The sequence below is a fragment of the Myxine glutinosa genome, chromosome 8 (assembly GCF_964187855.1).
Source record: "Myxine glutinosa chromosome 8, kmMyxGlut1.1, whole genome shotgun sequence".
Classification (NCBI taxonomy): domain Eukaryota; kingdom Metazoa; phylum Chordata; class Myxini; order Myxiniformes; family Myxinidae; genus Myxine; species Myxine glutinosa.
In genome coordinates, this window is record NC_136268.1 from 92262250 (window position 1) to 92278683 (window position 16434).

Below are 16434 nucleotides of genomic sequence, written 5' to 3' on the forward strand. Positions count from 1 at the left end.
CTTTACAATGAGCCATGTCTCAATTTTTTCCATTCAGCGCTTTCGGAGATATAGAGGTGCAAATTTTCTCGGTTTTTCTAAGATGCAGCCGAACCACGTGACCGATGACGTCATCATTTTTTTTTTCCACCAATTTATGCCTACATGACGCTCAAGAAATTTCATCTTGAAAGGATGTTTTGTACTTGTCGAATTATGACGTCATAATGGAGGCACCTATGACATCATCATTTACATAAATTTATTCCCCATGGAGTGTTCTTTACAATGAGCCATGTCTCAATTTTTTCTATTCAGAACTTTCGGAGATATAGAGGGTTTTTCCAAGATGGCGGCCAAACCACGTGACCTATGACATCATAATTATCATAAAAAATTATACAGGTGGAGTTGCACCTATGGTGAAAATTCCTGTCAATCGGACCAACGGTTCCAGAGAAAATCATATTTATTCTGTGCGGACAAACAAACATACAGACAAACAAACAGATGAAAAATCGGTCAGAGACCGAGGACTTGCCGGACCTGTACTGTTTTTTTTATTGGCCATTTTGGATCATTAAAAGTAAATAATGACCTCTGCCAAAGTTCAAACCGACGTGGGTTTAAATCTCTACATGATAGAATTCCCACATAGCTATTGGGCGGTGTATAAGCTAACAGATCGCTGTCTCCATCGATCTTGCCAAGGCCGTAACACCTATCAGCTCAAAATCCTTTTAACTGTTGACTTGGTAGTTTTTACAATGAAGGAAACATGTATCGGGAGTACATACGGCATAGCGATTGTGAATCTGACAGCTCTGAGGCGTCTTTTGCTTCGCATCGTAGTGACGGCGAGCACCAACAAGGCGGCTTGTAAGATTAAATCTGGCTTCAAGCCCCCTCCACCACCCAAAGCCTTCAACCAGACATATTAGCACGCTCCTCCCCCTTCATTCCTGTTCTTCAAAGCAAAGCGGTAAAAATTGTTGTTTCGCCTTATATATTACTGGCAACGGTACCCGCCCTAAGGGCGGGGCTTCAATTGGGAGGTGCAAACGATTAGGTGACCATCGTTTTGGGTGACCTTGAGCTTGACCTTGGGCCTAGAGAGTTAAAAATTGGGCACAGTCTATTCCAGGGCAAGGCAAATGTGTGTGTAAAGTATGGCGATGCTATGTGCAACGATGTAGACGTAGTACTGCGCACAAAACAGACAGACAAACCAACCAACCAACATACTTGCCGAAACAAACAAACAGACAAACGGACTCAAATGCAATACCCTCTCCTCTGGCGAGGGTAATAAAAAACTGCATTCAAACACTTCCTTTAATAAATAGCCCAGAGTGGCCTGACCCGTCACCTATTAAGGTTGTCGTTCAGACTTCTGCTGATTTGGGGGAAACTTCCCCTGGGGGCCCCTTGATCCGAAATTGAAAAATCTAAAACCGAGCGATCCTGCGGACCATCGAGTAGAAGGGCTGCATCAGGTTTCAAAGCAATCGGTTGGTGTATAACGGATGAGTAGTGATCCGAATGAAATGGAAAAACCAAATACTGCATTGGAGTAATAAGAAGGAACCAGAAGAAGTAAAGAGCAAAGATGGAGTCATCAGGATGAACCTGGATAGGATTCGAAGTTTCACTGGTTCACCCTCCTCCCCACCCCCTCCCCCCCCCCCCCCCCCCACCTCTGGGAGCGCCTATGATCCAAATTCGACGAAATTTTAAATATAAAAATCCAAGACCGAGCGATCCTGCAGACTATCGAGTAGAAGGGCTGTATCGTTTTTCAGAGCAATCAGTTGGCAAATAAGGGACGAGTAGGGATCCAAAGTTTCAGGGAGTAACCCATCCCTCCTCCCACCCCCCCACCCCCCCCCCCCCCCCCCCCCCCATGGCTGGCTGGCTAGGGATCCAAAGTTTCAGGGAGTACCCCAACCCATCCCTCCTCCCCCCCACCCCCCACCCTCACACCTATCACCTAGTACTAAGAGATCAATTTTGATAACACGTGTGATATGTAACTCATTTTTATGTTGAAAGCATGATACAATTTGATAAGCACTCAGACTGAAACACAAAATGAAAATATGAATGAATGATCGTTTTAAGGCCATTTTTTCCCCGCTAAAGCGGGGGTTAGCCTTGCGGGCCCCATGACAATCATGGTTCCCTGTTTGAGGCAATGTTTTTATGGCCGGATGCCCTTCCTGACGCCAACCCTTGGTCGCCTCTTACGATGCGCAGGGATACGGTGTACCTATTCTAAACCGGGGTACACGCCGGGATCATTCATCCCAGCCAGCTGGTACTCATTTGCCGACCTCGGAAGGATGACGGGCTGAGTCAACCCCCCTGGCGTTAATTCAGCGATCGACCGGGATTCGAACCCAGGATCCTAGAATCCCAAGCCGACACCCTAACCGCTAAGCCAACACCAACAAAACAGGATATTAAAGGCTTTAACTGAAGTGGACTTCCTGAAGCCAGTGTTTGTGGCAACAAACTTGACAACATGATATCTGAAGACTGTCCCAAAACTAGTTTCAGCTTTCAGTTGGCCAAAATTTATTTTCTTTTAATAATAGGGTTCTTGCTTTGAGACATTAATTATTTGGTCTTTTCCTAGCTCACAATCAGCAACATTGACTGATGAGAGCAATGTGATATGCACGTTTGTCACAGGCTGGAGATGGTTAGTGGAATGTAGACAAGTATTGATTAAATGTTTGCTAACCCATGATGGAAAATGAATCATGCACGACTATTGAAGGAAACACATAGTTACAAGGAAAATGAAGCATCGAAAAAGCCAGAATTAGCTCATTTTAAACATTTTAAACATCAAGTAATCCTTGAATCCCAAACCTTATCCTACAGTGTCTATAGCCCAGGAAGGAAGAGCTTGTACATGTATCACATGACGGACAGAGGAGATTTGTGTGCTTTTACATTTAATTTCAATGGAAATGGCACATCAACACAGTAGTCGGGGTTGAACCGAACACCGAACACTTAAAATAACCCAGTCTTACACCACTATATCGACCACAGGGAAAGAAAAGATTGAGGAAAAAGGTGGGGGTGACATGACATGATGGTGCACCGCCTGCTTGAAGCCCTGAAGCGAACAGTGAAATTGAAGGCATTTCCATAAACAGGATAAAAAGAGGGGGGGAAGTAGAGGTGGGTGGAAAGCCTGGATTTTGGGAGCTTATAAACAAGGAGGAGTTACTGGAAGAACATACATCCTGGAGTAGTTGGGAAGAGACAGAGGATTGAGAGAGCAGAGGGAGTTAAAATGGAGAAGAGGTGGTAAAAACAGAAAGGCCACCCACATGTCTCCAATGTGAGAGCAACACAGAACTTGTGTTTCAGCCTCATTACAGGAGATCAATAATGTTGAGACCTTTCGATTGCACAGAATCCAGGAAAGACAGATATGATGCTGGGGTCCTCACCCATAGGGGAGAGCAGTATGCCATTGAGCTCTGGCCATAGGCCTTGTAGGCTGTGAATGACTTGGAACAGTGGAGGATGCCCAGTCTGCGACTGGCTTTTGAGGCCAGCTTTGCTATATGGTCGGCCGAGGTGAGGTCATGGGTGATGGCAGGGCCAGAAGGTCAAGAGACTCAACCTCTTCCAGTGACTGACCATGAAAATAGGTGAGTTAGTGTGATGGTCCTTACATTTTTCCACTGATAAGAGGGTTCTATTTATAGCAATGTGTTGACTGCACGAGCAGATTAAGTCAGAAAGTCAAGTATGAAGATGGCCTTAGATGTCACACACAGCAAAGCAAAACTTAAAGAAAATGTTAATAAACACTTCTCTTTAGATCTATCTATCGCAAATAAATACCAATTATAGTGGACATAATTATACCTCCGAGGCCTGGTGTCAGGAATGTTCCTGTCCAACGGGAGTTGATCACTGAGGTAAGCATTGTAGCCATATGCATCAAACTGTGTCTGCGCCATTCGTCGTTCCCTGGAACCAAGCCCTTTGCCCCAGTTTCGGAATAGCAGTGATTCCGCTTGCTGTTCAACCAGTCCTTGGCCATCACCGTGCTCCTCCAGCTGCTGAGTTCCTTCTGCAAGAGAAATAGTTGTTGGAAAGACAGTTTGACAATACATTGTTTCTCATTAACACTCTTACACGAGGTCGTAAATTTGTATATGTCAACATTATATTTGCATATTTTAGCAATTTAGTTCTCACTGTAAGCTTTCCTTTGAACACAATTATTTTTATGCCTTCGCCGACGAAGTCGCCGGAGGCATTATGTTTTCGGGTTGTCCTTCCGGCTGTCCGTCAGTCTGTCCGTGATAGCTTTTCGTTACCATGGTAACTTGAGAATGGCGGAAAGATCTAAGTCAAACTTGGTGCAGGAATGTATAATGAGAGAAAGATGAACTGATTAGATTTTGGGGTCATAAGGTCAGAGGTCATGTTAGGTAAAAATTATGTTACCACGATAACTGGTGAACCACAGATGAGATTTTGACCAACGTTGTTACAAGTACAGTATATATTATGATACAAAGATGAAATTATTTCATTTTGGGGTCAAGAGGTCAAAGGTCAAATGTCAGACATCCCGCTAGGTAACAATTCTATTACCGAGCTAACTTGTGAACAAGTCATGGGATTTTCACCAAACTTGGTATAATTAGGTTTCCTCTACATACAATGTAGAGGAATACCTATTGTTTTTCCAATAGTTTTTCTGCCCTACTTTGGTTTCCGCGACTTTTTTCATGTCCGAAAACTTTAAAATCAATGTTCTCTGCAACTGTTGGTCCGATTGGCACGAAATTTTCACCAAGTGATTGGCTAAACCCGTATAATTTTTTTACTACTAATTATTACATCAAAGGTCACGTGGTATGGGCGCCATCTTGGAAAAAACCTTCAACTTTGCACCTCTATATCTCCAAAACGCCTCAATGGAAAAAATTGAGTCATGGCTCACTCTAAAGAACTCTGTATTGGGACCAAAAAAGATGTACATTTAGGATATTAAAAGTGCTAACGTTACGAAGTTAGAATTCGACAAACAGAATCCTTGATGCCACAAATATATTTTTTGTCCATGACCTCAGTGAAAAAAACATTTAGGGCCAAAATAATTTCAACAACATATGTCACATGGTTTGGCCGCCATATTGTTTTTCATGAAAAACACTAAAGCCCCTTTTTCTCCGCAACGGCTGAACAGATCGAGCCCAAACTTTGCATGCATAATCGAATACCCATGACAAACAAAAAGTTATGGGGTGATGACGTCATACGTCAAATGGTTTCAGAGTTATGACGTTTTTAAGCATAAACTTTTAAACCTATCTCCTCCCTCATTTTTGAAGATATCAAGTGGAAACTTTATGCAAATGTTCCCCATGTGGGGAAGTTAAAACTTTACTTGGGAAGTTGCGATAAGTCACATCGTTTGGCTGCAATAAGTAATTGAACGGAAATCATAAAAAGCTGCTATCTCTTGAACCGCTGCATTGATAGGCTTGAAATTGTAATGTAATGTAGCTCTCATCAAGGGGAATAAGTGTTTAAAATTTCAACATGTTGGTTCTACGGTCTGGAAGCTGGAAATCGTTATTTTTTTAAAGAAGAAGAAACGCAACACTTTTTTTTTTTCTCAGGCCATGTAACTCATTGGTTTCTTGCGTCGCAGCTTCGCATAACCTTGGTGATTTCGAGAGATAAGAACACGAGGAGAAGAATAAGGTAGGTTGGAAGTTTGTGGGATTTGTAGTTTTTAAGTTATCGTCGAATAAAGAAATCACGAATCAAGAAAATATCCAATTTACACTAGTATTCAACCCCCTGAGTCAATACTTTGTAAAAGTGCCTTTGGCAGCAATTACAGCTTCGAGTCTCGTTGGGTATGTTATCAACATTTTCAAAGTACTACAATGAGAAGCACTTTTCAAGACCCCCCTCGTCGCGTTCCCCTAAATATCATGGAAGGAAGATAGTTTTGTTCTTGGGTGTCCTTTTATGCATAATTTGCCTCGCCTCAAAAAAACGGCGATTTTATTACCCACGTGACCCGCTACGTCATCTCGGGATTTATTTTTGCTGCAGGTTGTTTATATCATGATTTTGACTATCAGAGGATTCTTGATCAGAAAAAATCTTCGTCAAGTTCGCTTTCTGAAGAGTCTGAAGCGAGTTGTTCGGCCATTATCTGTTGTGTGCTCAGACAACCTTGCCTTTGATTACGTCACGCAGATGACGTCATGACCATCGCTGTTTTAGGGGGGGCGGGGGCCCGACAGTAGCCCGACGGGTTTGCTTTTTTAAATATAACACCTCAAAAACTGTTAGAATTAAAAACCACATTCGGTTCTTTGTTTATTACTTAAAAAGCAAAATAATCACATTTTAAAAATTCTGTCTATGGACCTTTAACTATTTGTCAAACCAGGATTTTAGATTGTACCAACACTTTTTTGCATTTATGGTTGATATTCTTAATCTCTCATGAACAATTTCACTTAAATGTTTTCAAATTTGAAAGCTTTGTCATCTGTCAAGTCAAAAGTCAACAGGTCGAATGCGCACACTCATTGAACACTATACACGAAGCAATGCATACACACACACACACACACACACACACACACACACACACACACACACACACACACACACACACACACACACGTAAAAGGTAACACTGGCTGGCCATGAAATCTCAGTGTGGAGGGCTTCAAAGCAAGGCATGCCACATCAGGTATCATTTGGTAACTGCTATGGAGCAATGAACCCTAAAGCCACATTATTACTTGCTGCAACGGTCCTAACCAACAGAGGAAATCTGTCACAGATCCAATCCTGTTTACGCATCCATTAGACTACTGAAGTTTCTGAATTGCAGTCAGGAAAGATCGCAAAGTTAACATGCACATCCATCTAATTTTAAATCTATGAAAGACACAGAGCTTCGAGTCAGCTACTACACCATTACCCACAATATCAGTCAACCTGAAAGCTTCAGATGAGGAGCTCTTGTGGTCATGATGGTATGTGGTCTGCTTTCAGTGCATGTTTTGCAACAGCAGAAAAAGTTGGGTTACAAAGATTAATGGCTCATTCAGACTTCATCAGCGATGGAGGTCTACATCCCAGCACCAAAGGACTGATTTCTGCCTTTTGCCATATTTTCCCAGTGCATCAGAAAGTATGAGGAAAATAATGAAGATGGCAGACTTTTAGGTAACATATCAGCCTACGCACACCATCCACCGGCTACCTCACAAAGGTGAAGAATGAATAAGCACACAATAATCATGCAGGTGTGGTTTTTTCCATAGTGCTCAGGGTGTACAGAAGCGAATATAGGAAAAACAAGGAGGATCCAAGGGAAATGAATATAGGAGCAGCAATGATGAACTTTCAACCACAAAAAGATTGGGTGGGTTCATACAGGAAAAGTACTCTTGAATATAATGCTGGATGGAAGCAATTGGATACGGGGCAATTCGTTTTCACCCCTCAGCCCAAATTGGGCTAAGGGGTATTGTCGTCACGGGCGTCGTCCGGGCGTCCAAGCGTCTGGGCGTCTGTCAACTTTTGGTTTCCGTCAATTTCAAGGAGAACAGCTTGTCCGATTAAATCCATTTTTGCAGTGTGTGTTGGGGTTGGGTGGAGGAAGGTTCCTTTCGAAAATGGGCGTGCTGCGATTTTCAATATGGCCGCCACAGTAGCCATCTTGAAATTGGTTTCCATCAATTTCGAGCAGAACGCCTTGTCCGATTAAATCCATGTTTGCAGTATGTGTTGGGGTTGAGTAGAGGAAGGTCCTTTCGAAAATTGGAGCGCTGCGATTTTCAATATGGCCGCCACGGCAGCCATCTTGAAATTGGTTTCCGTCAATTTCGAGCAGAAGGACTTGTCTGATTAAATCCATGTTTGCAGTGTGTGTTGGGGTTGAGTAGAGGAAGGTTCCTTTCGAAAATGGGCGCGCTGGGATTTTCAATATGGCCGCCACGGCAGCCATCTTGAAATTGGTTTCCGTCAATTTCGAGCAGAAGGACTTGTCTGATTAAATCCATGTTTGCAGTGTGTGTTGGGGTTGAGTAGAGGAAGGTTCTTTCGAAAATGGGAGCGCTGCGATTTTCAATTTGGCCGCCACGGCAGCCATCCGGGCGTCTGTCAACTTTTGGTTTCCGTCAATTTCGAGCAGAACGCCTTGTCCGATTAAATCCATTTTTGCAGTGTCTGTTGGGGTTGAGTAGTGGAAGGTTCCTTTCGAAAATGGGCGCGCTGGGATTTTCAATATGGCCGCCACGGCAGCCATCTTGAAATTGGTTTCCGTCAATTTCGAGCAGAATGGCTTGTCCGATTAAATTCATTTTTGCAGTGTGTGTTGGGGTTGAGTACAGGAAGGTTCCTTTCGAAAATGGGCGCGCTGGGATTTTCAATATGGCCGCCACGGCAGCCATCTTGAAATTGGTTTCCATCAATTTCGAGCAGAATGGCTTGTCCGATTAAATTCATTTTTGCAGTGTGTGTTGGGGTTGCATGGAGGAAGGTTCCTTTCGAAAATGGGCGTGCTGCGATTTTCAATATGGCCGCCACGGCAGCCATCTTGAAATTGGTTTCCATCAATTTCGAGCAGAACGGCTTGTCCGATTAAATCCATGTTTGCCGTGTGTGTTGGGGTTGAGTAGAGGAAGGTTCATGGGCGTGCTGCGATTTTCAATGTGGCCGCCACGGCAGCCATCTTGAAATTGGTTGCCGTCAATTTCGAGCAGAACGGCTTGTCCGATTAAATTCATTTTTGCAGTGTATGTTGGGGTTGAGTAGTGCAATGTTCCTTTCGAAAATGGGCGCGCTGCGATTTTCAATATGGCCACCACGGCAGCCATCTTGAAATTGGTTTCCGTCAATTTCGAGCAGAATGGCTTGTCCGATTAAATTCATTTTTGCAGTGTGTGTTGGGGTTGGGTGGAGGAAGGTTCCTTTCGAAAATGGGCGCGCTGCGATTTTCAATATAGCCGCCACGGTAGCCATCTTGAAATTGGTTTCCGTCAATTTCGAGCAGAACGGCTTGTCCGATTAAATCCATTTTTGCAGTGTGTGTTGGGGCTGAGTAGAGGAAGGTTCATGGGTGCGCTGCGATTTTCAATATGGCCGCCACGGCAGCCATCTTGAAATTGGTTTCCGTCAATTTTGAGCTGAAGGACTTGTCCGATTAAATCCATTTTTGCAGTGTTTGTTGGGGTTGGGTAGAGGAAGGTTCCTTTCGAAAATGGGCGCGCTGCGATTTTCAATATGGCCGCCACGGTAGCCATCTTGAAATTGGATTCCATCAATTTCGAGCAGAACGGCTTGTCCGATTAAATCCATGTTTGCAGTGTGTGTTGGGGTTGAGTAGAGGAAGGTGCCTTTCGAAAATTGGCGCGCTGCGATTTTCAATATGGCCGCCAATGCAGCCATCTTGATATTGGTTTCCTTCAATTTTGACCAGAACGACTTGTCTGATTAAATCCATTTTTGCAGTGTGTGTTGGGGTTGAGTAGAGGAAGGTTCATGGGCGCGCTACGATTTTCAATATGGCCGCCACAGCAGCCATCTTGAAATAGATTTCCGTCAATTTCAAGTAGAACGGCTTGTCCAATTAAATCCATTTTTGCCGTGTGTGTTGGGGTTGAGTAGAGGAAGGTTCCTTTCGAAAATGGGCGCGCTGCGATTTTCAATATGGCCGCCACGGCAGCCATCTTGAAATTGGTTTCCACCATGCATGGGCTGAGGGGTTACGCCCGCTTTGCGGTGCTATTTATTTAGTTTGTGATTACAGCCATTCGGAATAAAAAGGTTCAAAAATGATGTCAAAGTCTTTGGTATTTCAACTAAACTACCATCCTCTCTTTAAATAAATAAATAAATAAATTAAAATATATATATATGTGTGTGTGTGAAAAGAAAAAATATATGTATATACCGGTATATAGTGTTTGGTTATCTCCATATGTAGGTTTCAGAAGGTGGAACAGAGCCCTCCCAGGTGTGTGTGTGTGTGTGTGTGTGTGTGTGTGTGTGTGTGTGTGTGTGTGTGTGTGTGTGTGTGTGTGTGTGTGTGTGTGTGAATTTAAAGTTGGGAACATTATCAAACAAATCCATATTAAGTTCTCCATGAGTTTATAATTTAATAACGCGATGTCTCGGTTAGAAACTTTGCTTCTCAAGAATGAAAAACTCTCATTCACATTCCCACAAAACCACAAGGTAGGAATGGGCATCTGTCAGACAAGCAAATAAAAAGATGTGTTGCCAAGATCATCATGACGATTTATATTTAAATTCATAATATAACCGTCGGGACAAGGTGTAGAAAACAATGCTCTCCAAACGCACTGTATTTGCATTATAAAACAACATTTCGGCAATCTGTGCAAAAAGGTGCACTTCCAATTATTGCTTCCTCAGGTGTTATGAACAAAAGGATGTTACAAACGTTTAAAAGTTCACGAGCATCTCAGGACATTGTCACCTGATGCCGTCCCTGGAAAACAAGTTGAATGAATGGTTTGAATAAACAATTATTTATTTGCATAAAGCATGTAATGAGGAAATTATGTCATGTAGGCACCATCGTGCATCATTTCCTGAAATGCGCAGCTGTGCCGCTGCTACCAAAAGCTGGTACTCATTTTTGCGGACCTCGGATGGATGACAGGCTGAGGCAACCAACCTGGTGTTACTTCAACGGCTGACAGGAGCTCAAACTGAAGACCCTAAGATCTTAAGCCAACCATCTGAACCGTTAAGCCAACACCAGGCTTATTGTGCAGCAATTAAATGGGGATAAAAAATTGCATCCAAAATATAATCTCTCTAACCCTGGTGGGGTTCTGCCTTGATAGATGTTTTGTATATTTTGTGTTTTGAATGTGTACGGTTGTAACTAAGTTTACCGCCACCGGTGGTGAGATTTCAGCACTAGTAAGTGCACATAATTTATAGCATAAATTTGCTCCTAAACAACTCAATAACAATCAGTTTTGAACTGTTCACAGGACACATACTTCCCTGAACTCATTCCAGATGTGCTGTTTTGAAAGTGTGATGCATTAGTGCAAAATACTGCAATTTGAAATATTCACCACATCAAAAGAAACAAGAAATAGCAATCAGAGATTGCAGACCCTCACCAGCATGTGTTTTCTGTGGTTTTTAAGGCTTTTGTGTTAAAACAAATATGGCGGCAGAACCACGTGACCGATGACGTCATACTTTTTTCTCCACCAATATATCCCTAGATTGTGCTCAATAAATTTCATCTTGATCGGATGAAGTTTTGTACTTGTCGAATTATGGCATCATAATGTAGGCACCTATGACATCATCATTAACAGATGTTATTCCACATGGAAAGTTCTTTACAATGAGCCATGTCTCAATTTTTTCTATGCAGCGCTTTTGGAGATATAGAGGTGCAAATGTTTTCGGTTTTTCCAAGATGGCGGCCGAACCACGTGACCTATGACATCATCATGTTTTTTTCTCCACCAATTTATGCCTACATGACACTCAAGAAATTTCATCTTGATCGGATGACGTTTTGTACTTGTCGAATTATGACGCCATAATGTAGGCACCTATGACGTCATCATTAACAGATGTTATTTCACATGGAGAGTTCTTTACAATGAGCCATGTCTCAATTTTTTCTATTCAGCGCTTTCGGAGCTATGGAGTTGAAAAGTTTTTCGATTTTCCAAGATGGCGGCCGAACCACGTGACCTATGACGTGATAATTGTTTTTTTAAATTATCCAGGTAGAGTTGCACTTACGGTGAAAATTTCCTGTCAATCGGACCAACGGTTGCAGAGAAAATCATATTTATTCTGTGCGGACAATCAGACAGACAGTCAGACAAACAAACAGACAGACAAACGGAGTCAAATGCAATACCCTTTCCTCAGGCGAGGGAAACAACATGCACGATCCAAATACAGTAGCTATGGTTTCTGAAATGTGATAATTTTATATAATGCATTATTCACATTATATGAACAAGGGTACAACATAGAGTAACTCGATTGATCCTGGGCCTAGCTAGACTATAAGCTATGACGAGCAGCTGAAGGAGACAGGACTTTTCACATAAGAAAGGAGGCAATTACAAGTGGATCTGACAGGGATATTTTTTAAGATAATGAAGGATATAGAAATAAGTGCAGAAGAGTTTTTCAGCAGAATGGACACGAACAGGTCCAGGAGCCCAAGTTTCAGAATAAGTAAGAGAAGAGTTAGGATGGTGGTAAAGCCCCTGTCACACCTTGACGATTTAGCCAGCGTATGCCGACGTATCAAAATTGAGTGCTGGTGTGAGTCATACGCTGGCATACGTCGACAAATTTTGTGCATGCACGAAATTTGTCGACGAGCTCGGCGTACTACGACGTATGCCAGCGTGCTTCAGCGTGCTCTTAACGTAGCCAAATTTTTCATACGTCGGCATACGCTGGCTAAAACGTCAAGGTGTGACAACAGGCAGGAGCCTTTCACTCAGAGGCGCAAAATGGTCTCTGCAAAGGTAGTGTCAGCAGAAGCAGTAGCTAACTTTAAAATGAGCTAGATAGGTACGTATAAGTAGTGGGGATAGGGGAGTAATTAGATGTGCACAAGGCTTGATGGGCCTAATGGCCCCCTCCGGCATTGGATATGCTTGTAATGTATAATGTTACACAAGTCAATTGATGTAAGGTAATACAATAGACAAAGAAAACCATTATTCTTTATAATTTCTTGCAAGATAGAAAATGATGTCCAGTACATCATACACCACTGTGGCCTATCAATCTGCTGATAGAGTGGCCAATCTGCTAGAAATATTGGAAGGGGCTTTGATGAAAGATCTTTTATAGTCTCATACTGTCTTGTTTGAAGTGCATCTGGAAGCAAAATCCCTTCGGGATTTACACGGAAAATCCCAGATTTCCTCTCAGGCTTTGAAAGACTTCATAAAATGATTCTGAAGACTTACGAGTTGCTGTCCTTATAACGTATGGTAGCGTTCTGTGAAATTGGTTGCGGCTTACCACTGGTCTGAGCTGCGGCCTTGCCAAGCATTAACAATGACATCCATTTGAACAAGCTAACTCCGAGGGCCTTTCATTCACGCACCGCAAGCAGGTTGGTGGTCTTTCTTTCTTCTACCGACTCCTCTCCGGCCTTGCTCCCCCCCCCCCCCCCCCCCCAGCTCTCTCTGGGCTCTGTCCCCCAAATATTCCTACAGGTCGCACAAGATCTGCCTGCAACCCTCTGATGGTTAAACTGCCAAAATCAAGACTCTCTGCTCACCTTCATTCCTTCATTCCTCTTTTCTCCCGCCTCTGGAACAAACTCCTTCACTCTCTTCAATCCTACTGCTCCCTTCAGGTCTTTAAAACAGCTGCTCACCACCATCTCTTATCTTCCCCCATCCAAAACCTTGTTCTTTTCTACCCCCGTTAATTCACCCCATATCCACTTTTTTGAAATTCCAACTTCTTTCCTGGAAGTCCTAGCAGAGTCCACGTGTTTTATACCCCTTTCACAGATTGTACGTGTGTGCTTCCCTTCTCGTCTCCCGCTCCCTTTATCTTATGTTTTATGTGTCAGTTTGTCTTTTTGTGATTAATGTTACCTCTTACACGAGCCTCGATCTTGTATGCAGAAAAAAAGAAGTTGTGATATTCATTATGATAAACACAAATTCAAGTAGGCACGAATAAGAAATGTGTCAATACCTGTTCGCTGTGTTTGAGTTGATCTTATGTGTTTGATTGGACAGATTTGTTTGGGCAATGCTCATTTTGAATAAGCTTCACTAAATTCAAGAACCCAGTTGTCATCAACCTGACATCACTCAAACTCCATTAGAAAGCCAGCAGTTGATTAAGAAATGCTAAAAATCATTACATCAATGCAGCTGGCCTGACTGTGTGATAAAACGAGTGATTGCTTGACCAGTAATTAATGAAAATGTCACAACGATATAGCAAGAATGCAACTGCTGTCAGCAGCATTTATTGGCCAGTGACAATATATCCATGTAATGCAAAGCACCAACCTATATCATCATAGGTCCCCATCTATGTTATCTATTGATTTAAGCGACATTCCTCATGGCTCAGGTCAATGATGGGAATGGGAATGAAATGCCAAAGGGACAGGGTCTGGACATTTTTCATTATTTAATGGTCAAGTCATTTTAGAAGAAATATGTTATCCGGGGAGATCAATTTCATTTTGCATCAACTGCAAGTCGGTCATAAGGCATGCTGAATGACCTGCACTTCTTGGTGTTCCGTGCCATCACAATAACATATATGTTGGATTATCAAGTTACAAGTTTTAATTCTCAATCCGCTTATGGTTAAGATGAATAATACAGTAATAGCTTTTAACATCTTTGTTTTGTGGCACTAGGGAGAAATTCTCAGCACTAAGTTGGCTTCACAACGCATTTATCACGTCTTCACAAAGTGAAAAAATTATCAATCTTCCACGATGTATTGAAAGTTTGCTTGGGAGTTTGCTTCTTTATCAATCTTGCCCACCCCGCACATCCTCTCCTGCCCCCAATTATTCCCCACATCCCTCATTTGTCCAGATCTCTCCAATTTTGCCCCTCAACTCTTCTGTTCCTGTGTTCCCTCCTCGTTACCCTCGCCAGAAGAGAGGGTATTGCATTTGAGTCTGTTTGTTTGTTACTTGCCAGAATAGATTCCGGAAAGTATGTTGGTTGGTTGGTTTGTCTCTGTCTGTCTGTCTGTCTGTCTGTCTGTTTGTGCGCAGTACTACGTCTACATCGTTGCACATAGCATCGCCATACTTTACACACATATTTGCCTTGACCTGGAAAAGACTGTGCCCAATTTTTAACTCTCTAGGCCCAAGGCCTCCATTATGACGTCATCATTCGACAAGTACAAAACTTCATCCTATCAAGATGAAATTTCTTGAGCGTCATATAGGCATAAATTGGTGGAGAAAAAAACAAATGATGACGTCATCGGTCACGTTGTTCGGCCGCCATCTTGGAAAAACCGAAAAACTTTGCACCACTATATCTCCGAAAGCGCTGAATAGAAAAAATTGAGACATGGCTCATTGTAAAGAACTCTCCATGGGGAATAAAATATGTTAATGATGATGTCATAGGTGTCGCCATTATGACGTCATAATTCGACAAGTAGAAAACTTCATCCGATGAAGATGAAATTTCTTGAGCATAATCTAGGAACAAATTAGTTTAGAAAAATAATGATGATGACGTCATCGGTCACGTGGTTCGGCCGCCATATTTGTTTTAACACAAAAGCCTTAAAACCACTGAAAATACATCCTGGCGAAGGTTTGCGATCTCTGATTGCTCTTTCTTGTTTTCTCCTGGTTCTTGTGTTATGTTACTTCCTGATTTGTTCTATGTTCCGCTCCTCCACAATACAAAAAGAAATATACTTTGTACAGAAAATATACAGGATATATACATATACAGGGTTTGAAATAAACGCTGGCCCGAGTGTCAATGGCCACCAAAGCCTCCGTTTGGCCACCATAAATTGGCCCTAGGTGGCCCGGTTGGCCACTTGTCAAAATCGTCGATGTATTTGGTCGTTACTTATCATTACGCAATATCAACAAACTGCACTTGCCAAGCGGACTGCAGGTCATACGGCAAAGGTTTTATTGACTTCATTTGCTTCCCTCACCAAGAGTTCCGACAGTCGGGCGATGTAAATTATCTTCATGAACATTTACCGTATCGCTGCTTCTTCTGGTGATGGTGGACGAGGGTATTTTATGAATAACGCTTCAGAACCCTCAATTGTATCATGAGTAAGAGGAATCCGTGGTATTTTCACATTAGGTTAACCCACGTTGATTTAGACTTCACTTGACTGCAAAAAAAAAAACCAGAGGAATTCCCACTTTTATCGCCTGTGCGATAAATTTCTGGAACATCGTCGTTATCGCCTTTTATATTCTGGAACAACTCAACAGACACAGAGTTGTTCCAGATATATATATATATATATATATATATATATATATATATATATATATATATATATATACACATACATATATACATATATACAGTCACGTGAAAAAGTAAGTACACCCCATGTAAAGTTTTGACTTTTTCAACATATTTCAACATACAGCTATTTGATCTTCATTTCAACAATATTGATAGATAAAGGTGATATAACATAACAAATATCATGAAACATTTACATTTTGTAGTCCATTGTATAATTTAAATAAACATAAATGAAAATTTCGCATGTGGAAAAAGTAAGTACACCCATGGCTCTAATAGGTGGTATTGCCCCCTTTGTCAGAAACAACCTCAAGTAGGCGTTTCTTATAACTGTCTACCAGTCTCTGACATCGACTGGGAGAAATTTTTGCCCACTCCTCCA

General features: G+C 42.1%; 1 protein-coding gene across 2 annotated transcripts in view; it reads right to left on the minus strand.

Annotated features, from left to right (window-relative positions):
• The window catches only part of LOC137432703 (polypeptide N-acetylgalactosaminyltransferase 18-like), a 331095-nt gene that overhangs the window by 241410 nt on the left and 73251 nt on the right, over positions 1-16434 (minus strand). For both annotated transcript variants that reach the window (XM_068124832.2, XM_068124831.2), the window contains exon 2: positions 3874-4081. In XM_068124832.2, the coding sequence (XP_067980933.1) occupies positions 3874-4081 (208 nt within the window). The remainder of the gene's footprint in view (positions 1-3873; positions 4082-16434) is intronic.